General features: G+C 56.1%; 2 protein-coding genes across 3 annotated transcripts; one reads left to right on the forward strand and one right to left on the reverse strand.

The window, feature by feature from the left end:
- Positions 1–817: 817 nt before the first annotated feature.
- LOC141935684 (STE20-like serine/threonine-protein kinase) lies at positions 818–11,665 on the forward strand. 2 transcript variants are annotated; one of them, XM_074852148.1, is made up of 18 exons: positions 818–2,920; positions 4,680–4,844; positions 4,974–5,022; positions 5,229–5,378; positions 5,481–5,553; positions 5,914–6,108; positions 6,429–6,510; positions 6,596–6,706; positions 6,800–8,656; positions 8,773–8,903; positions 9,476–9,599; positions 9,754–9,933; positions 10,038–10,167; positions 10,274–10,398; positions 10,484–10,669; positions 10,771–10,896; positions 10,987–11,100; positions 11,192–11,665. In XM_074852148.1, exons 1-18 carry the CDS (start codon positions 2,771–2,773, stop codon positions 11,297–11,299), a joined length of 4,056 nt encoding a protein of 1,351 aa, XP_074708249.1. In that variant the 5' UTR covers positions 818–2,770; the 3' UTR covers positions 11,300–11,665. The 2 variants fall into 2 exon arrangements, with proteins under 2 accessions (XP_074708249.1, XP_074708248.1); XM_074852147.1 differs by having other exon boundaries at positions 4,680–5,022.
- Positions 11,666–12,354: 689 nt separating this feature from the next.
- On the reverse strand, positions 12,355–22,537 carry NCAPH (non-SMC condensin I complex subunit H). The gene is made up of 17 exons (XM_074852157.1): positions 22,338–22,537; positions 22,171–22,264; positions 21,754–21,846; positions 20,605–20,740; positions 19,942–20,060; positions 19,430–19,619; positions 18,753–18,844; positions 18,392–18,597; positions 17,813–17,961; positions 17,166–17,272; positions 16,689–16,811; positions 15,883–15,990; positions 15,080–15,238; positions 14,644–14,760; positions 14,320–14,405; positions 13,914–13,989; positions 12,355–12,823 (listed from the first exon to the last, which is right to left on the reverse strand). Exons 1-17 carry the CDS (start codon positions 22,535–22,537, stop codon positions 12,764–12,766), a joined length of 2,115 nt encoding a protein of 704 aa, XP_074708258.1. The 3' UTR covers positions 12,355–12,763.
- Positions 22,538–25,198: the final 2,661 nt, after the last annotated feature.

A 25,198-nucleotide genomic window follows, 5' to 3' on the forward strand; every position in this document is an offset into this window, starting at 1 on the left:
AATGGGGACAAAGTCACCAGTGTACCCAGCGCTGGGCACCATCCTGGAAACAGGGACAGTCACCAGTGCCCCTGGGACTGGGCACCATCCTGCAAATGGGGACGGAGCCACCAGTGTCCCCAGTGCTAGGCACCGTCCTGGAAATGGGGACAAAGTCACCGGTGTCCCTGGAACTGGGCACCATCCTGGAAATGGGGACAAAGTCACTGGTGTCCCCGGGACTGGGCGCCATCCTGCAAACGGGGACGGAGCCCCCCAGCATCGCTCAGGCACTGGGTGCCACTTTCGGGGGACACTGTCCCTTGTCCCCAACTTGGGCATCCCAGTCCCATGGGACCAAAGCCACCCATAAATTGGGGATGGTGGGGGCAGGACCGAGGGCTGCTGGAGAGCACCCATGGGTGCTCAACCCCATAGCAGCCCCCTGAGAATCTCCCCCCTCCCTGGCCGGTTTGTGAAAGAGCCCTGAAAAAAAAAGAAAAATCCCCCGGTGACTCATTTTGGGCCAACAGCCTGAGAAAGCAGAAGCGGGGGGAGGTCAGGGGGGGCATCTGGCTCCTGTCCCCCCCCCTCCCCGGGGCTACAAAAGGGGGTGAAGGAATCCGAGGGTGACATTAACCCTTTCATTCCAGGAACGCACCCGCCTTCTACTTAATAATAACGTGATTTAATGAAAAAGGGCAAAAAAACATCAACAAAAAAACCCCCACTTGAGTTTCTATTCCCGGCTCCGGTTTCTATTCGAGCAGAATGGGGGGAGCGGGGGGAGGGGGGGGGGGGGCGGGTCTCCTGCCTCAGTTTCCCCTTGCACAGGGTGGCTGCGTGTGTGGCCCAGCTTGCCAGGACTGGCCACCGGCTCTGCTCAGCTGGCTGGCAAAATATTGAATTTCAACTCCTGGGGGGAGCTGAGCATCCCTGGGTGGGATCCGGCCCCTGCGGGGCTCCGCTCCAGCAGCAGCATGAGGAAAAGTTTCTCCCCGGGGTGTGTGTGGGGGTTATTTTTTAATCCCGTGGAAGAGGTGCTGGAGGAAAAGGGGAATTATCGAGGTTGAAAGATGTTGCTGGGGTGATAGTGGCCATCGGTGCACTGAGAGGTGTCAGGGCTCAGCCAGGGTGCAAAGCCCAGTGCTGGCTGCTGGCTGGAAAGGAATAGGAGGAGGAAAAGGAAAAGGGGACAGAGGAAAAGGAGAAGGAGGAAAAGGAGAAGGAAAAGGGAAAGGAGAAGAAGGAGATAGAGGAAAAGAAGAAAAAGAAGAAGGATGAAAAGGAGAAGGAAATGGAGAAGAAGACAGAAAAGGAGAAGGAGGAATAAAAAGGAGAAGGAGGAAAAGGAGGAGACAGAAAAAGAGAAGGAAAAGGAAAAGGAAGAGGAAAAGGAAGTAAAGGAAAAGAAAAAAGGAAAAGGAGGAGGAGGAAAAGCAAAAGAAGAAAAAGAAGAAGGAAAAGGAAAATAGAGAATGAGACAGGAAAGGAGAAGGGGAAAAGGAGAAGGAGGGGGAAAAAAGGAGAAGGAGTCAGAAAAAGAGAAGGAAAAGGAGAAGAAAAGGAAAAGGAGAAAAAGAAGAAGGAAAAGGAAAATGGAGAACGAGATAGAAAAGGAGAAGAAAAAAAAAGGAGGAGAAGGAGTCAGAAAAAGAGAAGGAAAAGGAGAACAAAAGGAAAAGGAGAAGGAGGAAAAAGAAAAAAGGAAAAAAAAGAGCCAAAAGATGAAAGTCCGGCTGCTGGGGCTGGTGCCGGACCTGGCAGTGCCGGTGGCACCTGCATCCCTTTGGGGCACAAACGGTGGCGAGAGGGTTCGTCACCTGCCGGGGGCTGGGGGGGGCTGTGGGAATCGCCAGCACCCTCCTCCCGTGGGTTAATGCCGTCGGGTGCTGGTACAGGAACGCGGCTCTGTTCTGAAGCCTGACGCTATGGAGTATGAATATAAAGCTGTAAAATAGCTCCCTGGATTTAATTACCCCATGATTAACTGATGTAATCACCGGGAAAACAGCCTCCTCCGGAGCACACGTGAGCCGAGCCCCCCCCCAGCACCGGGGAGATGCTGCGCCCACACCGGCACAGGGCGTTTATGATTTAGGAGGTAAAAACCACCTTGATTTAGGGGAGCAGCCGGATGCTTTTGGGTGCTGGGGGGGGGGGGGGGGGGGGGCGGCGGCTTTGGGTGCCCCCCATCAAGAAGGGGGCTGCAAAATGAGGTGTCAGCTGGGGCACCAACACTTGACACCCCAACCCTCGGCCAGAGCGGAGGCACAGCTGAACCCCAGCCTGACCACAAGGGTCTTTCCAGGGTGAGTTAATTAGTGGGGCACTAATTAGGCTTAACGGCCTCACCTGGGGTGTCCCAACACCCGTGGGACCTGTTTAAGCTCAGCCCAGGGATGGAGCCTGTTGCTGCTGATCCCGACCGGGGCTGTGCATGGATGGATGCTTAAATTCACAGGGATGCGCACCGTAATGTTTGTCTGTGGATAAATACACCCACGCCCGTGGCTTTGGCAGGGGTTCGGGGGGTGCAGGAGCACCTTTGGGGGAGCATGAGCCCTTTCCCTCAGCCTGAAAATACCCAAAGGTGGGACGCGACGCGCGTGGAGCGAAGCGTCTCCTTTTTGGCACCTCCATCTCGTGGCACATCCTGCGCGGTCCGGGGCAGCGCTCAGCCCCTTCCTGCCCGCGGGGGAGGAAGAGCGAGGGCTGCGAAGGCTGTGAAGGTGCTTGGTGGAGGAACTTGAGCCCAGCTGCCCCGTTTTCTCTGCATGGAGGCGGCCCCATGGCTTTTCTCCGGCGGCTTTTTGGCTTTTCGGAGAAGAAGAAGAAGCCGCCGAGGCGGTACGAGCACGTCAAGCGGGACGTGGACCCCGAGGAGGCCTGGCTGGTGCTGGGCGAGCTGGGCGACGGCGCCTTCGGCAAGGTCTTTAAGGTAGGAGAGCGCCCCAAAACACCGCCAAGTGTCCCCAAAGGTTTTGCCAATGCTTTTCTTTTTGACACTGCTGCCTCGAATTGGGCAGCTTCCGGCATGCAAGAAGCTAAAAACCCCCTAAACATCCCCAAATTTCTAGCAGAGGATGGCAGGGTCCTCGCTGGTGCTGGCTCAGCCCATCCCCAACCTTCGGCTCGGGGAGAACCACCAGCTCCTCCAGCCCGTTTGCTGGCGGCTGTTTCTGGCCTTGGTTGGAGCGAGGGGGTTGAGGCGGGGATGTTTTTCTTTGAAACCACGGTGCAGAGCCCGAGAGCGACAGGAAACCCAAATTCGCCATTTGTCAGACCCGCAGCAGCAGCCTCCTTCCGGCGCCGGTGACACGCAGCAGTGATGGTCTCAGTCCTGGCTGGGCTTGTCCTGGTCAAACCTTCTTCCCTCCCCAGCTTTGCCGGGGCAGCCGAGTGTCTCGGCATCGCTGGCGGGATGGGGCTGTGCTGTGCAACCACCCGAAGATCCTTGTGGGGGGGTTGCCAAGCCCCCCGCGCCAGCGCTCGCTGGGGCTGTGCCCGTGGCACCTATATGGCATCTGTGGGAGGATGCAGCTTGCTGGAGGGTTTTGGGGTACAGTGGGATGCACAGGGTGGCAGGGCCATGCCGAGGGCAGAAGGTTTTGGGGTACAGTGGGATGCTCTGGGACTCATGTACAGGGTGGCACAGCCATGCCAAGAGCAGAAGGTTTTGGGGTACAGTGGGATGCTCCGGGACTCATGTACAGGGTGGCACGGCCATGCCAAGGGCAGAAGGTTTTGGGGTACAGTGGGATGCTCTGGGACCTGTGTACAGGGTGGCACAGCCATGCCAAGAGCAGAAGGTTTTGGGGTACAGTGGGATGCTCCGGGACTCATGTACAGGGTGGCACGGCCACACCAAGGGCAGAAGGTTTTGGGGTACAGTGGGATGCTCTGGGACCTGTGTACAGGGTGGCACAGCCATGCCAAGAGCAGAAGGTTTTGGGGTACAGTGGGATGCTCCGGGACCTGTGTACAGGCTGGCACGGCCATGCCAAGGGCATAAAGTTTTGGGGTACAGCGAGATGCTCTGGGACCCATGCATAGGTTGGCACAGCCATGCCAAGAGCAGGTTTTGGGGTACAGTGGGATGCTCCAGGACCCATGTACAGGGTGGCATGGCCACACCGAGTACAGAAGGTTTTGGGGTACAGCAGGATGCTCTGGGACCTATGCACAGGGTGTCACAGCCACGCCAAGGGCAGAAGGTTTTGGGGTACAGTGGGATGTGCAGGTTGGCATGGCCATGCCAAGAGCAGAAGGTTTTGGGGTACAGTGGGATGCTCTGGGACCTGTGCACAGGTTGGCACGGCCATGACAAGAGCAGAAGGTTTTGGGGTACAGTGGGATGCTCTGGGACTCATGCACAGGGTGCACAGCCATGCCAAGAGCAAAAGGTTTTGGGGTACAGCGGGATGTGGAAGTTGGCATGGCCATGCCAAGAGCAGAAGGTTTTGGGGTACAGCGGGATGCTCTGGGCCCCGTGTGCAGGGTGCCATGACCACAACGGGGCCACCTGCACGGGGTGGCTGCGCACCCCTCTCCTTCCTGGCTCTGGTGGCAGCGGGGTCCCCACGCCCGTCCCCACCATTTGGCTCCCGGGGAGGGACGCAACGGCTCCAAGCTTCCCCCTCGCCGAAGGGCTGCTCCTTTCGTACCCCACAAACCCCCACGAAACCTCTCCCCCGCAGGCGCAGAACAAGGTGACGGGGGCGTTGGCGGCCGCCAAGGTGATCGAGACACCGGGCGAGGAGGAGCTGGAGGATTACGTGGTGGAGATCGAGATCTTGGCGTGCTGCGACCACCCCAACATCACCAAGCTGCTGGACGCGCTCTACTGGAACGGGCGGCTCTGGGTGAGCGACGGAGGGCGCTGGGCCCCCCACCCCGCTCGTGAACTGGGGTCCCACCACCATCTCGGGGCTGTGGGACTCGGTCTGCAGGGGACCCATTTGCAGACCAGGGTGGGAAACCTCTCCCTGCAGATCCTGGTGGAGTTTTGTCCCGGAGGGGCTGTGGATGCAGCAATTTTGGGTAAATAAATGTTTTTTTTCTGGCTGGCATGTGGCCATGGGAAGATTTGGGATGGGATTGCTAAATTTCACGGCGTGGGAGGGAGTCCTGGGCTTGTGCAGCGTCTCCAGGAGGGAGGATGGGTTGGGGTGCATCTTCCCCCGGGTTTGCAGGGGGGTGCTGGCAGGAGGCGTCGTTAGCGGCAGGTTCGTTTGCGCTAACGGCAGAGCTGGAGAAAGGGCTGACGGAGGAGCAGATCCGAGTGGCTTGCAAGCAGCTGCTGCTGGCGCTGCAGTACCTGCACGGCTGCAAGATCATCCACAGGGACGTGAAGGCTGGCAACGTCCTGCTCACCCTCGACGGGGACGTCAAGCTGGGTGAGTCCCGAGGGAATCGGGGCGCTGAGGGAGGCTGGGAGTGAAGCCCCGGGGATGCTTTGCCCCGAGGATCCTCTCGAACCGCCGCTTTTTGCTCTGCAGCTGATTTTGGCGTCTCGGCTAAAAACTCCAGCACTGTCCAGCGTCGGGTGTCCTTCATCGGCACCCCGTACTGGTAGGTGTGGGGCAGAAATCCCCGGGGATGGTGGGATTTGAGAGCGGCAGGTGGGAGCCCAGGTGTCCCGTTCCTCCTGCGGACACTCGCAACCGGTTCCTCGACACTGGGAGCACCTCAAGGAACTGGATTGTTCCTCCTCCAGCCAACGCTGGCTCCAGGGTGGGCTTCTTGGTAGAGTGGAGAGGACACGTGGGGTGCTGGGGGGTGTGAGCCCTCCTGGGGTAGTGTTGGAAGAGTTGGGGTTGAATCTCCCCTCTTCTGCCTGGAGGGTTGTCTCCAGAGGGGCTGGTTTTAGGGGGAGATACCAGCCCCCAGCCCAGGGTGGGCTGCACCTCCTCCCCTCTCTCCCACGCCCAGGATGGCCCCGGAGGTGGTGCAGTGCGAGACATCCAAGGAGAGTCCCTACAGCTACAAGGCTGACATCTGGTCACTGGGCATCACGCTGATCGAGATGGCCGAGATGGAGCCCCCCTACCACGAGCTGAACCCCCTCCGGGTGCTGCTGAAAATCGCCAAGTCCCAGCCACCCACCTTGCGTCACCCCAAGAGGTGGTGAGTCCCTGCGCAGAGACGTCACCCCAACCTTGGTGACGGTGGGAATTGTTGTCCCGTGGGGCAGCTCCTGCTCAAAGCCACGTCCAGGCAGCTGGGATGGGCTCTTGGACCATGAGCGATGCTGGTTGTGATTCCTCCAGAAGTGGCACCACCTTTGCCCACAGAAGGTGACACCGGTGGGCAGCACCGGGGTGGGAAGCTCCTGCCAAGGTGCTAGCAGAGCCTGAGTGTCCCTGGCATCACCCCGGGGTCTGTGGGGCCCACGGTGGGGGTCACAGGGAGCTTCTGTCCTCATGCTCACAGGGACCATCCCACAGGTCTGAAGACTTCAAGGACTTCCTGAGAAAATCCCTAGAGAAGAGCCCTGAGGCGCGGTGGTCGGCCAGCCAGCTCCTGCAGGTAGACAGCACCCATCGCCACCTGCCCAGGGTTGTGGGACCCATCCCCGGCGTTGGCCCCACTCCTCTCCCTTGCTCCCACCCAGCACCCCTTCGTGGCGGGCATCTCTGACAAGCGGCCGCTCCGTGAGCTGGTGGCTGAAGCCCGGGCTGACGTGCTGGAGGAGGAGGATGAGGAGGAAGGTCCGATCCCCTTGGTGCGTGAGTAGGGACTGGCAAGTGCAAGATCCCTCCAACCCTTTCCATGAGCTCTTTGAGCCTCACCTCTTTCCCTGTTGTTCACCCAACAGCCTGGGCAGGAGCATGGAGACTCCTCCTGCCCCCCGACCCCGGGGGATCCCCTGGAGCATCAGCCCCCGGACACCACGGGGAGAGTTGGTGAGGAACCGGACATCCCACCCAACGTCCAGGTGGTGGCAGAGCCCAGGACCAAGAAAGCGTCAGACTTCTTGAAGCAAATGAGGAGGAGATCCCAGCTCGAGCCCATGGGCTCCATGAGGCTCCCTGCGAAGAGGCTGTCCGAGTCTCTGAAGCTGATGCGGCGCAGGTCGTTTTTTGGAGGGATGAAGTCCCAAGAAACAGCGAAGGAGCAGCATGGGGCAGAGCTGAGGGAGTTGGAGATGCTGGCACTGGATGCTCCTCAAGGGACATCGGTCCCAGCAGAGGCAGGAGGAGAAGTTCAGGAGTGTCAAGAGGAGGAGACCAACCCTTTGGGGAGCCCCTGCAACGTGGCTGAGCTCCCCTTGGGTCCACAGCGGGCAGGAGACTGTGCTGGACTGCAAGAGCTGAGGGCAGAGCAGGTTGGACCCAACGCAGAGCCCTGGGAGGAAACCCAACGTGCCGACGCATCGCCGGTGGCCAAAACGCCCACAGAGGGACAGCTCGCAGCCCAACCGAGCCCCATTTTGACCCCTAAAAGTGATACAAAAGAGGAGTCGAGCAGAGACCCTACTTGTAACTCCCTGGCCCTGCCTGCGCCCACAGACGGGGGCTGGCACAGAGGCTCGGCCGTGGGGCAGATGGTGGCAGCCCTGGACCTGTGGGTCGTGGGGCCCAAAACCTGGAGCTTCAAGTCCAATCAGCACCAGGTTACTCGGTCGTTGCCAGCCCTGAAGGTTGAGGTTGGCTCCCCCGGGGCTGAAGATGACCCTGGGAAGGATGGTGATGGCGCAGGGAGGGCACCCATGGGACCTGAGGGTGCTGGAGAGCCTGGGGAGACTGAGCTGGTGGAGGAGAGGGTGGAGTGGGGTGAAGAATCGCTGACGCCCAGTGTGACGGAGGAGGTGGGTGGGGGGTCAGATGTGTTCAAGGAGCGACAGGAGCCTCTGGCTGAGCTGGGAGAGGCTGGAGGAGAGAACAAAGGGGAGAGAAACTCAGCCGTGTGCGAGCCCATCACTGACCCTCTGGACCTGGTTGAGCGGGTGGTGGGGAGGAATGAGGAGGAAGCCACAGACAACACTGGAAGTGAGGTAGAAACTTCTCCCGAGGAAGCCCCGGTGCCAGCAGAAGTGAAATTGGAAGAGGATGTTGTAAAAGGGTGTTTGACTGGAGACCATAACCCAGTGGGAGATGCAGCCAGCGCGGGGGAAGTGATGCTGGCGGGAGAGGAACTGGAGGCAGCGTGTACAGGAGAGGGACCTGCAAGGGAGGAGGCCCAAAATTCAGCAAAGGATTCATCCCCCGTGGAGATCCTGGAGCCTGTTGAAGAAACAGAAGAGAAAGCAGAAAACAGCCCCAGAGACAACCAGCCAGGAGCTGCGCATGGGAATGGCTGGAAAGGACAAGATGGAAATGATGGAGAACTTGGAGAAAATGGGGTGCAGGTTGCTCCAGCTCCTGAAGGACCATCAAGGGATGGACCTGGAGAGGAGATGGGTGGCTCGGAGGGTCGCGGAGCAGTGCCAGAGCCCCAGGAGGCCCTTGGTGGACATCCAAAGGCCACAAAGACCGTGAGGTTTGATGCTGCCCTTGTCCGCACCTCTTCCCAGGCACGGGCAGCGTGGGAGGCAGGGAACCCACCAGATCCATCCATCGCACCAAAGCAAGGAGAGGAGCCATCTCCTGTGGAAACTCCTGCAGATGTACAAGGTCCAAGTGCCCTCCCTGCAGCAGTGCAGCCTTTCCCCTCTGCCAGGGAAGCCCAGCAGGTGAGAAGCTTGTAGGTAACATGGTCACGTGAAGCTGCTCCACCTTGTGTGGGCTCCTGTGTTGGGTTTACGGAGTTTTGGGCCATCTGAGCTCAAACCGTTGATCCCGGTCACAGGAACCTGCCTTGCTCCAAAGGACAGTCAAGAAAACGCGGAGGTTTGTGGTGGATGGGGAGGAGGTGAGCGTGACGACGGCCAGGACCGTTGGCAAGGCTGGGGCAAGGGACGAGATGGTGCGCTCGGCTCGGTGAGTGATGCCACCGGGCATCTCCCATCTGTTTCTGGACAAGGAGGACCAGGGGCAAAGGGGAGAGGGTGTGGGAGGGAGGATGGGTCTGGGGAGCTCTGTGTGAAGCCCAAGGACTTGATCTTCAGGCTTGGATAAACCCATCTGCCACCCTGGCTGGGCTCTGCTCCAGCTGGAGAGCGTGAGCAAGCCCTTCCCTGCATCCTCAGGGCTGTGCAGAAGGGACACGTGAGGAGCCAAAACATTGCCCAGCCCCATGTCTGGTGTGTCCAGCAGCCAGCTTGAGGAAAGAAGAGGGGAAGATCTCCCATAAGGTCTTGCATCACCCAAGGAGAGTAGGAAGGGCTGAAGGGGGAGATGGAGGGGCAGTGACATCAGCTGAGCTTGGGAGTGTGGCCACCCAATGGGCATCCCATCTTCCTTCCTGCCGGAGAAGTTCTTCTCCCTGATGTTGGACCAGGGCTGAGCTTCTCCCTTCCTTTAGCCACCTACAAGTCAGCCATCCTAGGACGGAGAGAGGTGCCTCCAGGGCCACTTTGGGCCCCCCTCACCCCAATTCCCCAAACCTTTAGGCGCCAGGAGCTCCGCGAGCTGCGAGTGCTGCAGAAGGAAGAGCAGCGAGCTCAGAGCCAGCTGGAGCAGAAGTTCCACCAGCAGCGGGAGCAGATGTTTCGTCACATTGAGCAGGAGATGACGGTAACCAGACCATCGTCCCCCGGTGCCATGAGCTGTTCAGAGTGCAAGGGGGTGCTGGGGTCCTACTGCTGGAGATGCCAGGGTCTGTGGGGGCGGGGTTTGGTTGCTTTGGTGGCCACTTCTGGTGGCCCCATTAACCATATCTGCATGGCAGAGCAAGAAGGAGTTTTACGACCGGGAGGTGGAGAGCTCGGAGCGGCGCTACCGGCAGCTGAAGGAGCGCCAGGAGCTCGAGTACACGACGAGGCTGCGAGATGAGGCCAAGCGCCTCAAGTCCCTCCAGGAGAAGGACTGTGGGAAGAGGATGCAAGAGCTGAAGGGCGATGGGAGAGAGGTGAGTGTCCGGAGCAGCTCTGGCTCCCCTAGACGTGCCCCCAGGAGCCTGGGGACCATCTCCCCTGGGTGCTGGGATGAAGCCCCCGCTGTTACTCGCCGCAGGAGCAGCGGTTCCTGCAGCAGCAGCGGGAGGAACTCAACTCAGCCCTCCAGAGGATTGTCCAGGAGCACAAGAAGAAGATGATGTCCATCGACTGGGAGTGCATCAACAAGATCCATAGCCTCAGAAGAGGTGGAACGCAGGGAGGAGGAGGGTGGTGGAGGGTTCTTTGAGGGGAGCAGGGGGTCTGGCTGGGGGTTTTTGGAGGTGGTCATGGTGCTGCTGTCTTGCCCGGTAGCCCGCGAGTCGGTGGTGTGGAGCATGGAGCAAGGGCACCTGCAGGAGAAGTACCAGCTCTTCAGGCAGCAGGTGAAGGAGCAGCACGCACTGCAGCGGCAGCAGCTCCGCAAGCGCCACGAGAAGGTGAGGCAGGAGCCGCCGGCAACACTCCCCCAGCCCTGCAGGCTCCCGACCCCTCTCCTGCCTCACCCTCCTGCCCCTTTCCCAGGAGACAGAGAGGATGAACCGCTTCCACCAGCTCTTGCTGGAGGATCTGAGGAGCCAGCAGTCGCAGGAGCGGGCTCAGCTGCTGAAAAGCCAACGCTGCGATGCCAAAATCCGCCTGGCCCTCTTCAAGGACAACCTGAAGATCCAGGAGGCGAATGGGGCCAAGCAGAGGGAGAGGGCCAAGCAGGTACGAGGACCCGTCTGGGGCCAATGAGCTTCCTCAGCACAAAGTCCCTGAAAAGCCTTTTGGGGAAAGGGAGGGTGACGTGGGCTGTCCCCCCGCCACAGTTCACGCAGCGGGAGGAGAGGCGGCAGCGAGCGGAGGCGCAGCGGCAGCAGGAGCAGCAGACGCAGCAGTTGCAGCAGCTGCAGCAGCAGCAGGCTGAGAGCCTGGCAGAGCTGGAGCAGATGCAGGTACTGGGAAATGGCTGCAAAACTGTCCACTGCACCCCTGCTACCTCTCCTCCAGCCTCCTCCTTCCCCTTTCCACCTCTCCTCTCCCAGGGGGAGAAGATGCACCTCTTGGCAGAGCAGGAGAGGAGGCAGCTGGGGCGGCTGGACCAGGAGCACGCCATGGAGCTCAGCGCCTGGAAGCAACGGCTGGTGGCTCGCAAGGAGGTGAGTGGCCCCACAGCGTCCCCTCCCCAGCCTGGGACACGCTGGAGGGCTGCTCTCCCCGGGCCACGGCAGCGTTGTTTCTCTCCTCCAGATGCTGGAGGAGGAACTGGGGAACTCGCTGCCGGTGCAGCAGCGAGGAGAGGTGCGGGGTGCCCGCGGCAGCAACAGGATCAGCCGCTTCTTCCACCTCCCCTCCTGACGCTGCGCTGGGGGTTACTGGGGAGAGAGAGGCAGGCAGGGGCCTGGTGCCCCGTCCCACGGCTCTTCCAGACGGGACTGAGGATCTCAAAGGCGATGCAAGGGGCAGCCGAGCCCCGGGGCCGAGCAGGACGTGGTATGGAGCCCGGCGGTGGCAGGTGTGGGTGGGATCGAGCCCACCCTCGCTGAGCTGGAGGGGTGAAGCAGGTGCCAACACCCTGAATCACCCCAGAAGCCCCTCGGGGGGGTCTCCCCCCCTGGGCTTGAAGCTGTGGAAACAGCAGGGGGGGGGTTGCTGACACTTCCCCTGCGGATCTCCCCTCAGCTGAATTGCAACTCAAGGAAATACATCTTTTCTTGGAGAAAGTCTGTTTGTGACTATTTTACTTAAAAACCTCTTGTCTTGCAGCCCCCCCGCCCCCGCAAGCGCATCCTGTGCCCCCAACCTGCCCCCTCAAGCCAGCTCTCTGGGAGGCAGGTCCCATGCTCAGCCCCTGGCCCAGAGATGCCCTTGTGTCTCGGCTCCACCACCCCGCAGAGCTCTTCTCCATGCCCTCATCAGGGCCCTGAGGGCACTAATAAGGCCTCAGAGCCTTGACCAGCCTCACCTGGGGCCTTGACCCACACCCATGGCCCAGGAGCTCCACTGAAGCTCAGCTCAAGGGCTTTAGTCCCTGCAGGAGCACTGGTCTCCCTGCCTCACAGCCTCGGACCCAATCCTGACCTGCAGACTGGCTTCCTGGCTTGATCTCGGACCTGCCTCAGCACCACGAAAGGGATCTCAGCTCTTGGTTGAACCCAGCCACCATCTCAGGGTTGGTGCTGCTCCCGTTGTTGGGATACTGGAGAAACTGGGTCCTGGCTGGTGCTGCTCCGGCTGTGCGATCCCCTAACTCCTGGCTTGCTTTTCTTTGGGGAGCTGCCCTGCTCTTGCTGCTCCATGCCACTCGTGTTATTTTAACCTCTCTCCTGTTTTGGGAGACTTTCTTCCCTGTCGCAAAGGCCCATCTATAAAGTCTGTAGCAATTTACTATCTTTAAGCTCAGTATAAAAGGTAAATTATTTAATGGGATGAACAGGACTACAGGAGGAACTGGAGACACGAGTAAGTCAGTTCACGTACAGGGAATTAGACAGACAGGGAGTGACACATAGAGGAGACTGTTGCGAGCAGGCCCAGGCGGTTCACAGTGAGACGAAGGAACTCCACTACCAGGAAAGAGCTGATGGATTGAAGATGGCAGGAGCCAGGCAGGCTGAGCTGCAACCGTCCATCTGTCCGAGTCCTACGCTGAGGCAGGACATCCTGGATTTGAAAGTGTTCCTGAGGTGCAGAGACTAGTGGGATTTCTTGGCGACGGCACCAAGAGGAGAAAAATCTGCCACTGATGAGATGGTCCAGAGCGAGCATGTTGGCTGGGAGCTGTGCTGTCCCGGGTCAGCCCTGTGGTCTGCTCCACAGGGCTCAGTTGCCCTGTTTCACTAGGACGTCAGACAGGTCCTCTGTGCCCTCCAGCTTCAGATTCTGGGAATATAAAAGAAAAGCTAAGTTTGACAAAGCCAAACTCTTCCCCTCTGAGTCTGAATGCATGAAAAAACCCAGAATCCCAGAATCATCTCGGTTGGAAAAGCCCTTGAAGCTCCTCCAGTCCAACCATGAACCTCACCCTGACCGTTCCCAACTCCACCAGATCCCTCAGCGCTGGGTCAACCCGACTCTTCAACCCCTCCAGGGATGGGGACTCCCCCCCTGCCCTGGGCAGCCCATTCCAACACCCAACAGCCCCTTCTGCAAAGAAATCCTTCCTAAGAGCCAGTCTGACCCTGCCCTGGCGCAGCTTGAGGCCATTCCCTCTTGGCCTGCCGCTGGTTCCTTGGCTCAAGAGACTCATCCCCCCTCTCTCCACCCTCCTCTCAGGGAGTTGGAGAGGGCCATGAGCTCTCCCCTCAGCCTCCTCTTCTCCAGACTAAACCCCCCCAGTTCCCTCAGCCGCTCCCCATCAGACCTGTGCTCCAGACCCTGCACCAGCTCCGTTGCCCTTCTCTGGCCACGCTCGAGTCATTCAATGGCCTTTTTGGAGTGAGGGGCCCAAAACTGAACCCACTCATCGAGGGGCGGCCTCATCAGTGCCGAGCACAGGGGTCAGATCCCTTCCCTGTCCCTGCTGGCCACGCTAGTGCTGATATAAGCCAGGATGCCATTGGCCTGCTTGGCCACCTGGGCACACTGCTGGCTCCTGTTCAGCCAGCTATCAACCAACACCCACATGATGAAGGTTCAGAACAGCCCCAGGCTCTTCTGTCACCATCAGCACACACAAGACCAAGGCTGTTGCTTTGGTGTCTGAAATGCTCCCAACACTTAACACACTGAGCAACTGCTGCCAGACCCAAGGACGAGGAAGGACAGACATCAGTTAGGCTGGAAAAGTTACGAGTGCTTAACCACGGGCTGTCATTGCCCACGCATGAACCTGGTTTATGTTCACTATAAGCAGGAAACTGAGACTGAAGTTGAGAAGTCCTGGTGGAGCAAGAAAACGGCCCCGCTCCCGGCGCTTTCTACTGCGTGTTTCACCCGCTGCTCCTGTCTCCTGCGTGCACGCTGCACTTACCTTCTCATTTGCCAAATGCAAGAGGCAGACGAAGGCCAAGGGGACAGACAGATTGTTAGCCATCGCAGAAGGCAGCCTACAAAAAAAAAGAAGAGAGGAGGTTTGGATGGCCAGAGCCTACTGAAACCTGAGGGATGGAACATGCGTGCAAGGACCAGGTCGCCAAAGATTAGCTCCTCCCCAGGGATCTGGTTTTCTCCACCTTTCCCCTCTGACTAGCAAAGAATTTGCCAAGCTGCATGGAACGTGGAGCTCCCCCCGGCACACCCGGACAGCAAGAGAAAAGATTTTTCCCCAGCAGAGTTCAGTTAGCAGCTTATAATAGACACAGAAGGTCAGCGTTTGCCCAAGTTCAGCCGAATTCTGTCCCCCATCTTCAGTCCAACCTTTTTCAGGGCCTCTCTACCTGTGAAGCAGTTCCTTTGTGATGCTGCTGAGGGCCTTCTCTCCTGCTACCACTGAGGTGTTCTTCTCTTTCTCTGCATCTTCCATCTATTTAGCAAAAAGACAGACACTGCTGAGACAAACTTTGCTCCCCAGTGTCGTGTTCAGAGAAAAAACCACTGCAAGTTATGTTGTCTGTCCTTACCAACCATCCCACAGTTCTTACTAGAAAGGAATTGCTGCTAAACCTGCCCTAGACTGTCTCTGGAGGAGTTAAGCACAGTTACCTGCAGGGCAGTCTCTTATTCTTGGGCCTCTTGAGGTATCTGTCTCCCCCTGCACTCACCTCTGCCACTGTTTGATTCTTCTGTGTATCAGTCAAGAGGTCCCACATGTTTTTCTTCAACCTCTTCATGTCCATTTTCTTGGCTGTCTTTGCGTACTGAATCGCTATCTTATTGACCTGAGGAAAAGGCCAGGGTTAGGTCAGGCGAGAGCCACTGAGCAGGAGCAGCAGCACTATCCTCAATCAGCACCCCAGGAACATCCAAAACATGGTTCTCCTTGGGAACAACGGTGAACGTTATCTTATTAATAAACCTTTGATTTTTAATTCCCTCCCCTTACACGAGGGTTCGTCTGGGAATGAAGTGCCCAGTAACAAACCCAGGAGATCCTGCACCAGGGAAACTGCTGCCTCAGGACTTCCAACCACGTGTTGAGAGGCTTTGCTCCAGATCTGCCCACTGAGTTCACAGCTCAGCAACACCACAAGTCCTTACCTTCTGGGGCTCAGCAATGAGGTTCAGCCCTCCGTACGTCGTGATATCGGCGTCGCCGACGAGCCCGTTGAGCTCAGGGTGGGCGGTAAGGTTGAACTTCCCTGACTGGCCCATGAATTCAATGGGGTCGTTACCATCATCATCATCGCTGTCTGGAGCCTGATCAAGAAGAGATACAGCAGTGAGGCCACACCCAGAGACATCTCTGAGAAGCAGTGAGGTAACAAGAGCATCCACCTCCCTGCCCAGCTTCCCCATGGAACATGTTCTTATTCAGCCTCTCCCCACGGCGCTTAGGCTGGGCTAAGGCTAAACCCAAGGGAGATCTAGAGTGCAGAATATCAAAAGACTGTTCTACATGGAAAAATAACAGAGGGCTCTCCTGCCAGTGTGGGACCAGCTGAGACCTGTCACAAACACACTCAGGAGGCAGCGCTGGCCTGGCAGAAAGCTGAGGCTTTAAAAGAAATCTACTTCAATGGGAGCTCGAAACAGCCGGGAGCAAACCTTGCTGTGCAGAGATGACTGCAGAGGTGAGCAGGGGCATTTATTCCTACTTTAGGGCACAGATGTGTGGAAAAGGCTGGAATGGAGTTTCTGCAGCAAACTGACTGTCAACCACCAAAGGCAGAGTTTAACTGATGTCATTAAGAGGGGACAGGGGTGGGCACAGAGACTCCTGCAGCTTTGTCATAAACTGCAGCTCCAATTCTTTTTCATTAGTAATTAATTCTGGACACTGATTCCTCCTAAATTGTTCCCATCAAATACAGGCAACAGAAAAATCTTCTTGTTCCAGTTACCTGCAATGCAGGGCAGAAATTGGAGGTATCATTGGGGTTGCTGTAATCGTACTCGCCTATCTTATCTTCATGATTCAACGAGCTGTCCAGCTCAGATGTCCTGCAGAGCTACAAAGACCAGGGGTCAGAAAAAGTCTAAATAATTCCCCAAGCAATGCCTGCGCCTTGTTCCTTCATCACTTCCCCTATTCCCAGCCTGCTGGCCCTTCCTCCTCCTCACCCACCAGCCCTCCAGCAAGCCCCTGGTAAAGCACAACAGCTAAGCACAGCGGGTCAGTGCAGTGAGAGACATGCAGAATCCCAGAATCATCTGGGTTGGAAAAGCCCTGGAAGCTCCTCCAGCCCAACCATGAACCTCACACTGACCGTTCCCAACTCCACCAGATCCCTCAGCGCTGGGTCAGCCCGACTCTTCAACCCCTCCAGGGATGGGGACTCCCCCCCTGCCCTGGGCAGCCCATTCCAACACCCAACAGCCCCTTCTGCAAAGAAATCCTTCCTAAGAGCCAGTCTGACCCTGCCCTGGCGCAGCTTGAGGCCATTCCCTCTTGGCCTGCCGCTGGTTCCTTGGCTCAAGAGACTCATCCCCCCTCTCTGCACCCTCCTTTCAGGGAGTTGGAGAGGGCCAGGAGGTCTCCCCTCAGCCTCCTCTTCTCCAGACTAAACCCCCCCAGTTCCCTCAGCCGCTCCTCATAAGACGTGCTGGCCATCTCCAGCCCTGAGGAGCAGCCCAAAGTACTTCAAGCACTTGGTGAAGATGGTTTTGTGCATGGAATCATTGTTAACAGGCTTTACGAAAAGTCTACCTTAACAGCCGGTTTGAGGAACAGCTGGAGAATGTTGTTAGGGTCATAGTTGAAGTCTGTGGGAAGCGTGGTGCTCTTCACATTCTGGCTTTCCAGAATTGATTTGGCTAGAGTTATAGATGCCTGGGGAAGGTAATAAATACCATTACCCATGAGTTATCCACTACTTGGAAGATTAATGCACAAATAAGCGCTTTGAACGCAAGTCTTCATCTGAAAGGGGGCAAGTTCTGAGATGCCTCTGAAAAGGAATTCCACAGGGGTCAGTCAGGGCACCCAGTGGGTTCTGCACAGCACCTGGGACACGCAGCTGGACCCGTAGGGTCTCGCTGACAGTGTATACACCTGGTTCTCCACCCCAAGGCTGATAAAACTCTCTACTTATAATGTAACCTGGAGTTGACTTCAGACGCCAGTTCCAAGACACGTTGATATAGCAAAAGAGAGAGCAGCAAGAGGCAGAAACTCAGCACGTACCTTGGTTTTACGGAAATATGTGTCAAAGTCAATATCCTCATCAAAGTTTATTTCAAACGCTTTCTTTGCATTCCTTTTCTTGGTCTCTTTTTCAGAGTTATCATCTGCTGCAGAAAGGAAGGAAACTGTCAGTGCTTTGTGACAGAGTAAGGACAACAAGCTCACTCCCAACTTGAGCATCTGCTCCATGCAGAAATGTCACCTACAAGGACTTTTCCCTGTGTTACAGGAAAGCAATAGGTGTTGTTCTCACAGCTTCATGTTTTAAAGGGATCAGTATCTTTTTATAAAAGCAGAAAGTGTAATTTAGTCTTCAGTTTTTATGCAAAAGGTGGGAAATGACAGCAGAGGCTGCACTTGTACTAGCATCCCCTGTTGCTGGAGTGAGAGACACCCCCTCAACTTTAAGCATCATTAACAAACCCAAACACTAGAGAATGTATTAGACACCAAAGGATCTGCACGTGACCGAGAGCCTTCCTGGTGCCTGAACTCGGTACTGCTTCCCACCCAGCTAGAAAAGAGCCACATAGGCTTGTCCCCTTCTTTACTGTCCTTACTTTACAACTCAGACACCTCCCGTCTCCAAAATTAAGCAGAATGTGGCAGTAGCCGTAGCGTACGCGCCGCTGTCTCTAAATACCTACGTTTATGTCGAGGTTTGAAACGCCAGTGCTCCGGCCCAGCCCACATCGAGAGAATTCGGGGACTGAAGTAGGAGTATTCCCCAGGTTTCATGGAGAGATGAAGGCACATGGTCCCAATGTCTCCCTCTCCAAAAGGGGCCGCATCAGTTCTGGAAAAAGCAGACATGCTCAGTGAAATCATTCCTCTGGTGCACACCAGGCCTGAGCGCGCATTTAATATCAAGACCAGCTCTGTACAGACATCGCCCACCCCCTCAGCCGGTGCGTGTACAGGACTCTTGCTCTTTAATCACTGAATGGTGCTGTCTGGAGTCTGTGGGGCTGCTGCAAAAACACAGGTGGATTTGCCAAAGGACAGGCTGGAAACTGGGGAGCAGAGTGAGCAGGCGAGCCATCACTCTGGGAAACGTGACCATACAAAAAGGTCCTCTTGGAGGGTAGAGATATTCCTCAAAACTTGAGCAGAAAGCAAGCTATAGCAAGATGGGAAACACGTACACAGTAAATCAAAGATTCCCCAGAGAGCAGCCAGAAGTTGTCATTTCCTATCATAGGGAGAGATTTTCAGTGATTACTTACATTGTGCTCTGGCTGGCTGTTTTGATGGAGTTAAGGTTTTCTGAGAATTCCCCAATCTTCTCAGCCACTGTACTCTTGGGGGAGTCACAATTGAAGTCGTCATGCGGCAGGGTGGGAACACAGTCCTCCACATCGCTGTCTATCTCCGCGTTGATATCAAACACTTGGTTGCTCTTCTTAAATTTATCCAACAGGGCTGCCACCGACTGTAGGAGAAGAAGGTGCTCAGGAAAAAAAATGCAGGACATCAGCAGCCCTGGAGCACAACATCCCCCTGCCCTGTGTGTGTCGGAGATGGCTTTGGAGGTGAGCGCAGAGCACAGCTCGAGCAGCCCAGCTGGGGCAGAGCTAACAAACGTACCTCCTCGTGGGACTCGGCATCCCACTTTGTAAACTGGAAATCAGCCAGCGAAGAGCAGATGAGGCGTTTTTCAATGCACTGTGCTAGCAGGGCTAGAGACAAGGAGAGCAAGGGGGAGAGATTAAATTTAGGAGGAAGCAACCAGTACCTAAACCAAGGGCCAGGCATTAAAATATTCCTAAAGCCACATATGGAGGCAGCCCTTCTTGCACATAGGGTGGTGCAGGGCTTGCTACAAAAGCAGTCAGGCTCATTTCTCAGCAGAAAGGGAGAGATCAGTTGCTACCCTAACTTGAGCGTGGGCACAACGCTGAGAATCTTATCAGAGCAGCAAGGTTTCGTAGCATGTACAGGCTCAGAACAGTCTAAGAAGATCAGTCCTTAACCTGGAGCACACTAATCTCAACCGCTGCACAGCCCAGACCACGTTTAAGTGCTGTGTGACAGACCTGCCAGCGGTTAAGCTACGCTTAGTGATCTAAAACCTACAAAAGGTCCTGTTTCTCCAGCAACCAGCCTCAACTCCATCAAGATCAGAGCAGTGGTGCCACAGGGTAGTCAAGCAGCGAACAAAAGCACAAGTCAAGCTGGCTGAGACTAAAATGAGCATGTCTGGGAGATGATAAGGATCAAAAGGTCTGGATGGGCCCCTTTGCTTAGCGGTTATGGGCACTTACACTTTAAATCTATCACTTTCACAGGATCAGAGTTTGGCAGCACGACTGTCTCTGAGGAAGGGAGAGGCACGATCTTCGAGTCAAAGAGGAGCTCGCTCTGGCAGCTTTGGGTACGCAGCCCGGTGAGGAAAATGCCAGCTGTGCTGCATTCATCAAAAGATGCGGCTGTTTTCTGGAACATGGGATCAATCTACAGGTACGGAACGAAGCAGAGAATCAAGGAATGGAGTGGATGGAGGGGGTGAAGCAGGTCTCTGCAGCAGACTTCCAAGTACAGATCCGAAGGGAGAACGACCCACGTATCTTTTTCAGCGAGGAGAGAGCTCTCACAGCTGCCTCACACAGGAGGGATATACGTGACTGGAAACAGCAGAATTCACAGACGGGCGTGTGAATGTTAGAGCCCAAGAGAGGAATGCACAATAAGGAAGACAATAAAAATGAGAAAGATGAGGCGACATCTCCTTTCCTCCACCAGAACGCAGCTGGTGCAGCAGCCCCCCTCCACCCACCTCACATCTGCGATTAGTCTCCGACAAATTGATGTTATTCAAGTTCTGCTCGATGGTTTTGAATGAGTGCTTCTTCTTTGTCTGAACTCTCTTGACAGCCTCAGGAGCAGGACTGTCTTCTAAAAGAAAAAGAACAAATTACACTTAGACAACTTGCTAAAATACCCTAAGAGGGATAGCACAGCTTCTACTTCAGTTTGTACAATAAACACAGAAAAACCCAGTGGACACAAAGTCACACAATTAGGTAACTATTAGCATGAACCACCAATGTTTTATTGGCTGGATGCTGTGTTTCTTTTTAATCGACTCTATTTTATCTTAACAGCACATTTCTGTTTCAAAGCAAAGGACAGCAAAGAGCGGAGAACTTCATTCTTAACGTTTCAGATCAGGCCACCTTTGGTTTGTGTTCAGATCTGAGAGGTCGAATCGCTGAATACAGGATTGAGCAACAGATTCAGGTTCTCACCTCAACCCTCCCTCCTCAAGCGCCCAGGCAAACTAATTAGTGATATCCCAGCCCTTGAAAAATGAAGTCAGTTGTACTGTCCCAGATGTACAAAGCGCTTCGACACTCACGGGTGCTCTGTAAGCCCACCGACATTTCTCTTAAGCACACGGAATGGGAACAGCTTAACAGAAAATGAGTGAGTGACACACCTTCTGAGCTGTCTGTGTTTTTTGCAGGTGCCGAGTCCGTGCCCAAACCTCCAAGAACTTTGTACGTATCCGTATGGACCGCATCCACGCGCACGGAGTAAATCTTCGCGCTGGCATCAAGCGTGCCAGCTGCTACCTGACAGGAGGAACAAAGGATGCAACTTTTAGTTAGAAAGGAAAAAGTCTCATCTAGAAGATGCAACTGCAGAAGACAAACCGCAGACCTGAATTTCTGAATCCTCTGTATTACAAGCAAAATCGTGAACAACCGGAAAAGGATTTATTCTGAAACCCACTGGAGAACTAGGTGCACAGCAAGGGTCGAGATGTGTCTTCCCTGTCAGAGCCTACAGTTTGCCTTATAGGGTCTTTTGGAAGGGATCACACAGAATGCTTTAAAAATTGCCAAGATTAAGCAATGGGGAGAAGCAGAAAGGTATCTGCCAAGAGACTTCTCTCCTCTACCTCTCCTGGGTTATCCTCTTGGTATCATTCTGGTTTCCCAAATTACAAAGTCAAAAGAGGTGAAGCACAGGAGGTGCCAAGTGCCCTTTTCAATCACAGACCCCCCCCCCAGAAGGCGAAGAATCACCCACTGAAAACCTGTGCACTCTTTTCTGCCCCTTCCTCAGTTCCATCAACCAAAAGACAGCTAGCTCAGGGGTTCCTCAAGGCCACACTCAAAAGCCCAGCCATTTGTTCATTCATCCAAGAATTCAGTTTCCCCTCCTAGCATCAGGCAACTATTACAGCGAGCAAGTCTTTGCCCTGGCAAGTTCTTAATTCTTAGACCAGTATTAGACCAGGAGTTAGCCACACTAACTTCCTTTCGTTTTCAGCCTTGTTTTGTTACTGGTTGTAACACCTGGTATTTACCTCACAAGCCTCACAAGTCTTACTACTTTTAAACAAGCTCTCCTTTTGAAAGACCATAACTGAAAGAATTCAGCCTTTAATTTCTGTGGCACAAAAGGATTCAACACTAAGCTTCTGCAAAAAGTGACTGTGCTGCCTCTACCAGATATTTTCAGTGGAAGTAACCAGCTCAGCTACCTTCAGCAATATTTTAGGTTTGTTATTGACGAAACCTTAGGTTAAATGCCAGCTGGAGACAAAGCACTGCCGTGACCAGGCTGCGATTCCTCTCACCTTGAAGTTGGTCACTTCAGAGTCCTTCTGTTTCAGGATGTCAGTTATATAGTCTATCAGGTGTAAGCCAAAGGCATTCCTCGTGGTGATTTTCTGAAAAAAAGCACAGCTCAGAACTGATCCCCTGGCAAATGATACCTGTGAAAAGTGTCTGAACCCTCATCTCACAGGGGAGTTTACAGCACGAGTGAGGGGATGCCCATGTGCTGCTTTGTTACTGCTGGGAAGGCAGCCACAGCATCCCAGACCTGGCCGTGGCTTGGCTCAGGGATGTGGCTCAGAGGGCTGGGAAGAAGAACAACTGTGTAGCCAAGGCTCAAGGAGTTTAAAACCCCTCCCGGCCTTGCAACCGCGGCCAGACAGCGGCGGTGCGAGAGGGGCCGGGCCCAGGAGCCCTCCCCGAGGCGGCCGACTCACATTCTCGGTGGAGAGCTTGATGCAGGTGCTGTAGTGGTCCGAGATCTGGGAGTTGGTCCACTGGGAGAGGGTCGGCAGCCATAACTGCGCCTGCCTGAGAGAGACACGGTGCTTCGCGGACCCTCCTCCTCCTCGCATACACCCCCCGCCCCCCCCCCCGCGCCTACCTGGAGGCGGGTGAGCCGAGGCCCAGCGACGAGTCGGTGCTGCTGAGCTGGAGGTCGGCGACCCGCGAGCGCCGGCGCTGCCGCCTCTCCTGTTCATCGTCGTTACCGGGGCACTCGGCCAGCACGGGGGTGCCGGAGCCGCCGAGGGGGCGCGGGGCGGGGGAGGCGACCGGGGCGCCCTGAGGTGTCCGGACACTCATCCTCGGAGCGGGGCCGGGCCGGGCCTCGCCGCCTCAGCCGCGCCGCTCCCTCCGCCCCGCCCACTCCCTCACCTCCGAACCAATCGGCGAGCGGCTCAGGCGGCTCGGTGACCAATCGAAAAGCTCGACGCTTCGCCCCGCCCCCCGGCGGGTTTGAATCCCCGCGCGCGCCGGCAGCGCGCACGCGCAGGGCGCAACGGCCGCGGCGGGGCGGGGCCAGGCCCGGCCCCTCTCCCCCTCAGTGTGCCGGCGCGCGGCGGAGGGGGAGGTCGCGATCCTCAGGGCTCCTGTCAGGGCCTGGTCGCTTGTGGGCTACCTGCTTTCCCGCTTTGCTGGCCCACGGTTGCGCCCTGAGGGGTGCCGGCTGCCGTGCCAGGGCCCCTCTCGGCCGGTCGGCCGCGGGCAAAGTCCGCCTCGGAGGAGGAAGAGCCGCCAGAGCCAACCTGCTTAGGTACTGACCGCCCCCCCCTCAGCCGCCGTCTGCCTTTCAGGGGTCCCCATGATCGTTGGCGCCTCCATGTTCCCCCCTCACCACCACTCCGTTCGCTTCTCGTTGTTCCCAGCAGCCCCTGTCTGTGTGGAAGTGCCCTCAGGGCCATCTGCCTCACCCTTCAGTTCGCTCTGCAGAGCCCCCAGAGCACTCCAGGCGCCTTCTGGTGGTCCCCGAACTGCTCTGTGCACTGTTCAGTGTTCCCCAGTCCCCTCTGTGTTTGTTTCCGTGCACCCCGTGGCACCCCGGGTGGGTTTTGGTGTGTCCTGTAAGCTCTCAGTGGGCCCCAAAGCCCTCGCTTCTCCAGCACTCTGTGGGTTTTGGGGTACATTGGCAGGGGGTCTCTGGGCTTTACAGTCTCAGGCAGGGCAGCACCCAGCTGCTCAGATATCAGACCTGTGTGGTGGGGTTTAGCAAATGGCTCGGGGCATCCCCTTGGCATCAGCTCTGGAGCCCTCCATCCTGCCCAGCACAGCATCCTCTGCCCGGCCTGGCCCAGGAAGGGTGATGCTCAGTGAGAGCAGGAGCAGGTCACAGCTCCTGCTTTTGCTGCAGTGCTGGAGGTAGAGAAACTGGTAAATGAGGAGCTAATAGTGCTTCCTAAAGCCCATCCCTTCTGCTCTTGGTCTGACCCAAGGCAGCCTGCGTTTGTGTGCAGGACGCTGTGAGGACAGCAAGGCTCCCCCATATCTCCTCAGCTTTTCACCTGTTTCCGCTGCTCTCAGCGCATGAGGCCAGGTTATCTGTATTGGTTCAGTTTCCCTGTGCTTACCAGCAGGGAAAGTTTGGTGGGAAAAGCTGTTGGTCCTCAAATTTCCTTTTCCCAGCAGAGCTGTGGCCTGGGGCGCCTGATTCCAGTGCAGTGCCCGGGCTGCGGGCAGAGGAGACGCACTCCTTGCTTTAAGACGGAGCAGTCTGGACTGAGGGCAGAACTGGGAGCCTGAGGCAAGACTGCATGATGGAGGAAATAAAGCTTTGTGGTTTTTTTGTGTAGCGTGTCCTGTGCTGCAGAAGCATTAGCAGAAAGTTAGATGGCCCAGACCTGTGCCTGTCTCATCATTGTGACCCCATAGCTGATGGGAAGAGCATCTTTTCTCCAGTGCCACCACCCAGAGGAGAAGCTTTTCCAGCCCTGCCAGGCCAGTATTCCCAGCGTCATCCCTCCGCGCAGGGCGAAGCAGCAGCTGCCCCAATCTGTCTTGGTGGATTTATGTACTGGGGGCTGTGACGTTGCAGTTTGCTGTCTGAGGTTTTTCCCAACTGCAAATTGTTCTTCCAGCCTGAACCACTGGATGGGGCAGGAGGAATAGATGTGGTTTGAACTCGACTGCATTCCTCAGGAGCAGCAATCGGGAAGGATGCTGTGCTCCCTGCTGAGCCAGCCCTGGCAGCAGTCCCCCCCACTGCACGACAGGGAATCGCTGTGCCACCAGCTAGTTTCTGTGCTGACTCCAGCCACCCTAAAAATAGCAAAAGACTAAACCTGTGGAGACTGGTGTCTACTCGTAAGCCTGGAGGTCCAGGACACTTCTAAAAGCCACAAGGGACAAAGTGATTTGTGGAGGGGGCAAAAACCCTGCAGGGATTTTTTTTGTCCCCAAGTAAGAGGGTCTGAGCAAAGGTGTCTGGCCCTTTCCCTCAGCTGCTCCAGTTAGGCCAGACTAAAACGGAGAGGCTGTAAAACCCAGGTTACGCTTTGTGATGTGTCTTCCTATAAGCAAAAGCCTCATAACAAAGCTTTTAATGGCTGTTGTAAACAAATCAATATCTCCAGCTATACATCCAAAATGAAAGAGACTGGAGGAACTATGAAGGTTTTTAATGTCCAAATAAATTACTCCTGCCGCGGCAATAGCAACGTGTGGAGCATTTGCTTATTCCCAGCCATTAGTGATGCTGGTGAGGACAGAAATATTCATGCTCTGTATTTAACTGGAAATTAAGAGAATGTATCATTTGGTGACAGGAACTTTTACAAATGGCTGCTCGCCCTTCAATTAGCTCCCCAACTAATAAATCACTGGCAGGACTTTGGGAAACTTGATTTACAGCTCAGACCTGCTGGAAGGTGCTTGCTGGGGGCTGTGTTCCCGAAAATCCCCAAGTAGATGAAGGTGTGCTGGGATTTTCCTGCGCTTGGAGGGAATGCTGGGGGCTCGTTTAAGGTTTGC

This window comes from Strix uralensis, chromosome 28 (genome assembly GCF_047716275.1).
Source record: "Strix uralensis isolate ZFMK-TIS-50842 chromosome 28, bStrUra1, whole genome shotgun sequence".
Classification (NCBI taxonomy): domain Eukaryota; kingdom Metazoa; phylum Chordata; class Aves; order Strigiformes; family Strigidae; genus Strix; species Strix uralensis.